The 9,378-nt window shown below is 61.7% G+C and overlaps 1 protein-coding gene across 2 annotated transcripts in view; it reads right to left on the bottom strand.

Annotated features, from left to right (window-relative positions):
* SMG6 (SMG6, nonsense mediated mRNA decay factor) overlaps positions 1 to 9,378 on the bottom strand; it is a 98,439-nt gene that overhangs the window by 64,278 nt on the left and 24,783 nt on the right. For both annotated transcript variants that reach the window (XM_026047979.1, XM_026047980.1), the window contains one exon: positions 6,511 to 6,656. In XM_026047979.1, coding sequence (XP_025903764.1) covers positions 6,511 to 6,656 — 146 coding nt within the window. The remainder of the gene's footprint in view (positions 1 to 6,510; positions 6,657 to 9,378) is intronic.

Here is a 9,378-nt window from a genome sequence, read left to right as displayed (position 1 = left end):
CGCGGCTGCCGTCGCGGCCGTGGTGCCTCCTCGGCGGCTCCCGGCCGCTCTCTTACGCAACGTCCCCTTGTCGGTGCCCAGCGCACGGAGAGCGCGCGTGGTGCCCAGCGCATGGAGAGCTCGCGCGGAGCAGCTCGGTGCGCCCCAGGGCCACCCGTGGGACGGCCCGGCACTCGCGCCCTTCCTATGTGCCCTATGGTTGCGTGCGCCCCCGCGGTGACGGGTGGCATTGGAGGGCACGGAGCACAAGGGGACAACTGGGGACAGGTCGCGGGCAGGCAGGGCTATCAGCGCTGCCCGCGGGCTGCAAGCGCCACCGCAGCCGCGTTGGCTCCCGAGCATCAATACAACCGGTCCTCGTTATCCAAAGGGAAAAGGAAAAGCCCGGAAAAAGTTCCACAGGCAGCTCTGCACAGTGTCGCTGAGAACTGGCTCCGTTCGAGGCCAGTGGGATGGAGGCAGTGGGAGAAGATGAGGGCTGCACAGGCAGAGCCCTGGGGCACTGGCCGGGCCCGCTGGCACTGGCACCGCTGGCACTGGCACCGGGCAGCGGAGGCGGCTGCACCTGAGCCGGCGCAGAGCCTCCGCGCCCGCACCTGGCGCTGGGAAACAGCCCCGCCAGCTCCACCCAGAGCTTTACAACTTCACAAAGCACCCTAATTAGCCTAATTGCACGACGCTCTTGCCGAGAATTAAGCAGAAACGCAGTAATTTGCCTCGGTGCGGCTTAGGAGCAGGAGGAAATCAAAGGTGCAAGGCGCCTCAAAGAGGCAGAAACAGCTCTTCAAAAGCGGGAGGATTTCCTGCCCCCCTGCAAACACCCAAAGCTGCAGCAGAGCCGCTGCACTCGCTGCACCCTCGTCCTCGCTAGCTGGCACCCCTGCATGCCCGAGGAGGGCTGGGGGCGAGGATGGCACCTCCTGCTCTGCCTTACAGCGTGTGCCCCATTTCCTACCTCTCCTTTCACGCCGTTTTGCTCTATCGGGTTGCAAAGCGGGCTCTCAGGCAGGGAGCACAAATCATTCCCCTCTCCCTGCTGCCCTGGAATGCCCCGGGATCGACTCGCACGCGGTGGCGAGTCCCTCGGGGAGCTGGTCCCACTCTGAGCCATGGGGACGTCAGCTGGAGGAGAGGACTGGAGGCTGTGACAGGGCAGCGAGCCCTGGGCTTCGCTGGAAACCTTCCCCTTGCCCGCTGCAAGGCCCCGCTCCATCGCTCGCCTCCGGAGCCAGCGTCTAGATTTCAGAAACCTGAACTGCAAGTGGAAATTCCCTGCAGCGCGGTGGTTATTGCAGCTCCCGCTGGCACTTGTGGCAAGGGGAAAAAAGTCACATGGCTTTCTGGACACCCGTTTCGCTGCGGAGTCTTGCATCAGAGGGCAGAAGGCAGCAGCCAGGAAAATAACTCCAATTACGGTAAATAAATCCCCAAATATGTGACAATCTGCCTTTTAAACAGGAAACAGAGGGGAATAAGCAAAGGAAGACTTTGGTCTAAACATTGCTGCCACCAGCCTCAAGAGCCCGAGCGAGAGACGTGCCGGGGCCAAAGCTTTTTACCTGAACTCTGCAGATGCGTCTTGAGTCTGAGACAGCTTCCTTCCCCCAAAGGAAAGGCGCCTACGGTTCCCAGTGCCCGTGCCAACCTCCAGCATTCCCGCCTGGGAAGCGGGTCCGGAGGGCCGGCTGCCACCTCCGGCCGCGTGCGTGTCCTGGGGAAGCGGGAGGGAAGGGATGGAAAGGCAATGCCGAGGGGGACAGTGCCTCGCCGGGGCGTCATGTGTGCCCGAGCGGCTCCGAGCTGTGCCCAGGCGCTGCCAGTCACCTCCTAAGGCAAAAGAAGGGGCTTTGTGTACGCGGTGACACGTCAGCAGCTGCTTGGGAGAGAGGGTGACAACCACGCAGGGTGACAACCACGCAGGGTGACAGTCATGCAAGCTAGGCGGCAGGGAGAAGGATGGACCTGCTCTGAGGAGGAGCACCTAGGGCCAGTGACAACCATGCCAGCCACACGGCAGGGGGAAGGATGGACCTGCTCTAAGGAGGAGCACCTAGGCTCCAAACGAAGCCTAATAAACCTCAGGCTGTCGATAACGAAAGCAGCAGCTTGATCTTCCCCTGTCTAAGCCTCATCGGAGGATGAGCATCTTAGAGCAGCCCTCCGGCCTTCATCCTGCCCCAAACCTCTCCCCTGAAGCAGCTGAGAAGAGTAGCAATGGGAAGGGTGAAGGGAATGCCTGGATTCTCCGGACACCCTCCGTGCTCCATGGCACAGCCCAGCCCTGTGCCCGCAAGCCCAGGAGCTGGGAAACCCGCTGGGCTCGACGCCTTCCACCACGCACAAGGGCAACGCCGGAGGACAGGGCTCCGCTCTGCTCCGCAGACACAGCAAGATCAAGTTGCTGCTTTTGTTATCTGCAGCCTGAGGTTTATTAGGCTTCGCTTTGGACCTAATTTTAAAACCCCGCTAAACCGAAGCAGCAGTCCACAACACTGCTTTATTTTTAAACTCCAATGCACTGGACTCTCTCGGGTTCAGCTCCCAGCACCTTCTGTCTGCCCCGGTACACAAGATGTGGTTACGAGCCGCACGAGAAGCCATCGAGAAGTGGCCACATCACAAAAGCAGAAAATACTTGCAGCCGAGTCTGTTTCTGGCACCACGATGTGAGCAAAGCCGCGTGCCGCGTGGGAAACCGAACGAGCAACGCGGACATGGTCAGAGGTGAGGGCTAGTCCTGCCGCCACGGGCAGGGAGCACCAGTCTCCGCAACGTCTCTGGGGATATTTTAAGGGCTTTAGGTCCTGGGTTGGAGCGGCTGCGGTCAGCGCGGGGCCGAGCGCCGCGGCAGCGAGGCCGGCGGCTGCCCAAGCACAGGCTGCGCCCGGTGCCATCATATGTGGCAAAAGCAGAAAGAAAACCAGGGTTTTCCTCCTGCTTTGGAGCCTGCACTGCGCCGGGGAGCCCTGGGCAGGGTCAGCCCCGGGGAGCCGGTGTGAGTCTTCAAGGAGCAGGTTGCTGGAGCTGCGATCCGGGGACACCCACTACCAGCAGCGAGTTCCTGCGCCCAGCAACACGTCCCTGCGCCCAGCGGCGTGTCCCTGCGCCCTGCGGCACATCTCTGCACCCAGCAGCGCATCCCTGCGCCCAGCAGTGCATGCACCAAAGGGAGCTGCTCCTTCCCGGCCAGCTCCTCCTAGCACGGACAACCAGAGCTGGTTCCGCTGGTGCGGAGAGCCCCGGGAGCGGCGCCCGGGGCCGGCCCGGCTCATGCAGCAGGTTTCCCCCCTGGATCAGGAGCGCTGCCCCGAGGGGACATCGCGGGGGCTGCTCCCCCTGCCCTGCCGCAAGGGCCCCCGCGGGGCCGCCGGCTCCTTCCCGGCCCCGGCGCTGCTCGGCCGGTGCCAGAAGGCAGCCAGGTGCTGCGGGCCGCTCCGCACCCCCCCCGGCCAGGAGAATTTGCTGGGATTTCCGGGAAGTGTCTCGAGGGTGCCCCGCGCGGCACCCCCACTTTGGGGCGCGCGGGTGAGGAATGCGGGCCCGCCGGGGGGAGAGGGGAAGTTATTCTGGTGGTGGCCTATGAATAACATCCAGTGATTTATAGGAAGTATAATCCAATAATACAGTAAAATAAAACAGTGTGTCTGAGATGGGTTTGATTCCAGGAATTATAAAACAAATTATTAAAGAGAGAGAGAAAGAAAAAAAGCCTCAGAGAGGCCAGATCGGAGTAAATTGGGCACAGATGGGCTGGGAGGGGGTTTCTCTCTCTCCCCTCACCGAGATGCCCCTGCCGCAAGCACGGCTTCAATTAGTCTTTCAGAAACCAGAGTTTTATTTCCCCAAATTACAGAATTAAAAAAAAAATTAAAATTCTCGGAGCATTTGTGGTTGGGATGAAGGGATCCAAACTCCTCTGCAAGTTGATTGTGCAGATGGCTACCAAACTGTTAAAAGGGGCCACCCCGCAAAGGGCCCGCCCGAGTCACAAGCATCCCGGCCGGAGCGCACATCCCGGCCGGAGCGCGGGCTGCAGCCGCCTGCATCCGTCCCTCCCGCGGACGGGCCCTCCTTGAACCACAGCTCCAAGCTCTGCAACGAGGTTTTCCCTTTTGCGCCTTGGTGCAAGAAAGGAGGAGAAACCACTAACGTGCACGACCCCGACCCCGCGCACTGCCCGCTGCCTCCCCGCGGAACCGGGACATGCCGAGTGTCATCCGCAGGGCAAACAAGGAAAGATGAGCCTAGGAAGGGGGTAGGATAGGTGTTTGGCTTAAGTCGAGCCTGGGGAAGGGGAGGAAGGGTGTTTACTTAAGTGTTTGATTATTTATGTTCTCTTTTTTTCTCAATACCCGGCCTAGCGATTAGAAGGTTGCGTTAACGGGCAATAAATTACGTAAAAATTCCCCGAGTCGAAACGGGGCTGCTTGCAACACCGCCCCGCAACTGCTCCCAGCGCCGCAGCCCAGCGCAGGCAAGTCCTTCGGCAGCAGGCACGGGGCACGCGAGCGAGGCCGAAGGCTCCCCAGGAGCTGCCGGGTCTGGGTGAGAAGGGAGGGAAAGACCCAAAGAGATCGACTTCCCCCGGAGGGCTGGGAAAAGAGGCTCTGGGAAGAGCTTCCCACTCTGCCTCCGAGCCCTCGGCTCTGCTCCCGCTGCTGGGAGCTCGTGGTGAAGGTCAGAGACGGGCGGAAGGAAGGGCCCGCGGCCGTGCTCCGAGCCCGGGGCTGCTGCGGGATTTCAGGAGGAGGGAAGCTCGGGAGGGCGCTCGGTTTTCCAGCCCTGGGACAAGCTCCCGCGGGCGAGCGCCGGCTGCGCCCCCCAGCCCGCGGCGGCACGCGAGCCGGGCACCCCGCGCCCGCCCGGCACCCACGGCCGCTCCTGCGGCCCGCGAAGGTGGCTCACGGGCTGGGAAAGGCAACAGGCACCTTCCCGTCGGCCGTGTGAATGAGCCCCAGGCAGCCCCTGGTAAGAATTACTACCCTCTGGTAATAATTTAGCAACCATCTCCATGTGGATTCGCACCTCCGGACCCTTCGCTTTGCTGCCCTGCACCAGCTCCCAGCTCGGTACCACACTGGCTCTGCCAGCACCTCGAGACCAACCGGGCATCGCGCTGACAGCAGCATCTGCTTGGCCAACAGCACCCGAAAGGACACTGAGGGTCACCAGAGCAAGAAGCCCCCAGAGAAGTAAACCCTTCAAGGGCTCCGTGGGCATCGGAGGACGAGCACGGTGCCAACCTACCCACAGCCGTGGGTCTCCAGTGAGTCCCGGTCTTGCTTCCTCCAGAGAGCTCAGAGCTGGGAGCAGCTGGCAGCTACTCACACAGAGAACGGGAAACTCCACGGAAACTTGTTTTTCACATGAGATGAAAAGCGCTCCCTTTTTGACACCCTCACAGACATCCAACAGCTCGGGTACGGATGGAAAAGCAGAGGCCAGTGGTCCGAGAGCCGGGACCGCGTGGAGCTCTGCCACCGGGCCTTGCACGGCCCACACAAACCTCCTCTCTCCCACCCGCTCCCGCCTGCAGCACAGACACGGCTGTTCACACACGCACCGGGAGGCAGGTGCTCATCATCCTCCAGCCCCTTCCAGCTCGGCCGGCGGCTGCTCGGCACCCAGCAGGAAGGCTCCTCGCTAAGGGGACCCGTGGGGTGAGAGGATGGCGCCCGCGCGCGGCTGCTGCTGCCGCTCTGCCAAGCGGCTCATGAAGGAGAAACCTACCAGCAGGGGCTCCTCAGGGCACCGTCCCTTTGCCCACATGGCAGCTTGGGCACAGCTGAAATTTTCCAGCCAGGCAGAGGTCTCCATCTTTGGAATCTCAATCCCAAGCAATTGGCATGGGAGATGCTGCTTCTTCCCAAGCAGGGAGGCGGCCCCATCCCTGCTTCCAAACTGCACCCCTCCTACCCAACGAATAGCTCCAAAGACCTGGGCACCTGCCCCTGTGCTTCTCTGGAGGGGTAGAAGGGGCAAAACCCTGTGCCCTGGAAGTAATTTCAAGCTCACTGGCAGAGATTCCATGTTGGTGACATATCTACTGATCAATATTACACCTGCTTTGCTTTTCTAGGGGCTTTAATATGAGGCAGAGGCTCCAGACGGTCTTTGCAGAGAGCAGCACCTCCGAGCACATCACCGAGCTGCCTGCAAAGGCGCAGGGCAGACAGAGGCAGCCCCAGGCAGCAGCATTCCCCATGGGACGACCCCTCCGGGATGCTCCCAGCCTGGGCACTGAGCGGGGCCCAAGCTAAATGCCGGGAAGAGCCACAAACGGCGGCCTCCGCTGTGCGCGGGATGGCTCAGCCCCGGGGAGGCGCGATGCCTCCTCGCTCCTCAGCGCTGCCCAGTGCCACCGCGGCCCAGCCGAGCGTCCCTTGCTGCCCTGCGCGCACAGACACCCTCACCCGGGCTCTGCTTCAGCGGGTGTCGGGGCCGCCCACCCTCCTGCAACGCCTCGCCCGTGCAAAGAGGAGCCGCCCCCCCGGCCGCCGCACGTGGTACCTCGGGGCTGGGAGTTGTGCACTGCAAACATGTTGATGGCCACGAGCTGGAGCATGCGGCTGCTTCCGATGGGCGGCGGGCTGTGCCGCAGCAGGACCTGGAACTCCCTCAGCACCTCGGCGGCCACGGCGGGGAACGTCTCCATCCTGCACACACACACACAGAGAGAGGCTGCAGAGCACGCGCGGGGCCTGGTGGCTCCCTCGGCGCCCCGCGGCCCCCCGCCGCTCCCGGGCTCGCAGGAAGGCACTGCCTCGGGAGCGAAGGTGCAGGCGGTGAGAGGGAGACGGCTGAAGCCTTCCTCCGAGAGGGCAGTGAGGGATTGCTCTGTCACTGACAGGCAGCATTCCTCTGGCAGGAAAACACGGCCTTTATGAGTCATTTCTGACCAACCATTTTTTTCTACTGACTTCTACCAATCTGGGAAGGGTGCCAGGAGGCCTCGCTTGGACCCGGCGCAGCCCATGGGACTCCCAAGAAGCCCAGGCCGTAGCGAGCTGCACACACTGGTGCCACATTGCGGATGTGGCAGCTCCAGCGCGTTGAACGCCGGCCAGAGCGTTTCCTCCTCCTCCTCCTCCGCAGCGCCCGGGCCCTGGGCTCCTCTGTGGCCGCTGCTGCTCGCCCAGCGGGATGGCACCTCAAAGCAGCCGGCGCCGTGGCCCCAGGCTCCGCATTCCCCAGCGCTGCGGTCGAGCTCCCGGATCTCATCACTCAGAGCCCCACGTTGCCCATGGGAAAGGGCCAGGCGAGTCCCAGGCGGAGCAGCGAGCGGCCTCCTCCAGCTGCCAGCGGCGCCGCAGCTGCTTCCTGCAGTGCAGGGCGCTGCTGTCGCTGCTCCGTGCCACGGCTGGGCACACGGGGACCTGTCAACGCCAAAGGCCTCGGCGGGACTCAGGGAATCTGAGCATTTATCCCGCACTTCTTACGGCATCCCCTCGGGAACCGGCTGAGGTTACTTAGCAGGCCGCTGCTGCATCCCTAGCAGTCTTCCAAGAGGGGTCAAAAACTGAACGAGTTGCAACAAAGAACATGGTTAAGTCATGAAAACGACTGTGACTTTTCCGTGAGGCGGCCCACAACAGCTCTGCCAAAAGATTCACCGCTCTGCATCCCACGAAGGCAACTTTCTAACCAAGCAGCTGCTAAAAACCTGCAGCCTAGTGACATGAACGTCCTCATGTCCTGTCGCCCCTTCTGCTGAGCTCGCTGTGTCCTCACTCCCAGGCCCCCAAAAGCCACAGCCAGATGCAGCAAGAATAAATGCGGCTCTCGCAGCAACTGCAGGCTCCAGTGCTCAGTGACACTGCAAGGGAGGGCCCGAATCTGCAGCAGGGAGGACACGCAGAGCCGGGGCCAGCAACCCCAGAGGCCTCCATAGCAATTTCCTCTATCTTCCCCCGAGAGATTCAGATCTTGTGATATCAGCACGCTGCAGCCTGGATTAGCAAGCCACTTCTGGTAACCCACATGGGCAATTCTGCCGGGCTTCCCCAACAGACTTTCAGGGCAGTAATAGTCTCTATTTTTAAAGGCAGAAATGGCTTTAACCCTGTTTCATGGATGGCTTTCGGCACGCGGTGCTGCCCAGCAGCAGGGCTACCCTCTGCAAGGAAGAGACCCTCCAGTCTGTGCAAAACAGAGTCCCTCTGATAGTGTAAAACCAGTGATCCTGCTTGCAGAGCCAACTCTCCTGGATCTGGGGCATAACTAGGGAATTAGAGCACACTGAACATCCCTAAAGACCTCTCCATCTTGAGCGGCCTCAGAGCACATCCAGCAACACCCTCCTAGGTTGGAGAGGACGCCGAGGCGAGGGGAGACCTTTGCTGGGTGCCTTGTTAGCCAGGAGCTGGCCGTTAGTGCCATGGAATAACAGCAGTAAGGAGCGGGGCAGCCCCAGCGCCGCCAGATGTGCTCGGATACGGCAGCACATCTGGCGCCGCGCGCAGTCACCCCACTGAGCTCAGAACCAGCAGGTCAGGAGGCGAGCGGAAGCTTTTAATAAACTGCTTACCTGTGGTTTTAGGAGCGAAAGCGGCTAATTAGCACAACATCATCTTTTCCGTGCCCTTTCCCCCTTGGCTTTTCCCGCCCCCAAAAGAGATAAATGCCTGGAGATCCTGCCCAAGGTGGACTAGACTATTCCTCATCCTTTACCCATTTCAAGCACGGAAGTTGTTTAGCAGGGCTGGCCGATTTCTCTTCCTGTGTCACGGTATTAGTTTCTAGTTCCTTTCTAAGTACTTCAGGGGATATTCTGCCATTAAACATACTTGGCTTTTCTAAATGACCGTCCTGGGAAGCAACGGCCTCAAAAACTGCGTCTTAATTTCACCGAAGTCTCAGGAGCCAAATGTGCAAGCAATCAGTGCAACATCCCCATTAATCCCCTCGCTGGCCGGCGTCCAAGGCGGAGCGCGGCCCCGGCCGAGCCGAGGACCGGGGGATGCTCTGGCCTCCCTCGCGGGGCTCTCGCGGGCTCCGCTCGCGCTCTCCCTGCAGCCGGGAGGACGCCCCGTTCCGCGTCCTCGCGCCAGGCCAGCCTGCTGCCCACAATCAGATAATCGGTGCCTTGTGACTCAGGCAGAGCGCGGTGCTGGCAGCGAGCGCCGCGCGCTCCCGCTCTCCCTCGGAGGCCCAGACCATCAACGGGTTGGCCGGCACGTCTCCTGCTTTCCACTGCTCTACCAAGGGTCCAAAGGGAAGCGAATGCCACTGCTGCCTGGCGCCTCAGGCTGTGCAACGCGCGCAGCGAGGGCCAGGGCTTTCGGCTGGCACCCTGCACCGCTCCTCGGCCTCCCGCACCGCGAGGGAGGCAGGACGGGCCCCGACCCAGGACTGCACCCGAGTCAGGAGAGCCCAGCA

The sequence above is a fragment of the Nothoprocta perdicaria genome, unplaced genomic scaffold, assembly GCF_003342845.1.
Source record: "Nothoprocta perdicaria isolate Ctin4 unplaced genomic scaffold, notPer1 scaffold_50, whole genome shotgun sequence".
NCBI classification, from domain to species: domain Eukaryota; kingdom Metazoa; phylum Chordata; class Aves; order Tinamiformes; family Tinamidae; genus Nothoprocta; species Nothoprocta perdicaria.
Note: the sequence above shows the minus strand (reverse complement) of the source record. Positions and strands in the feature narration are given on the sequence as shown.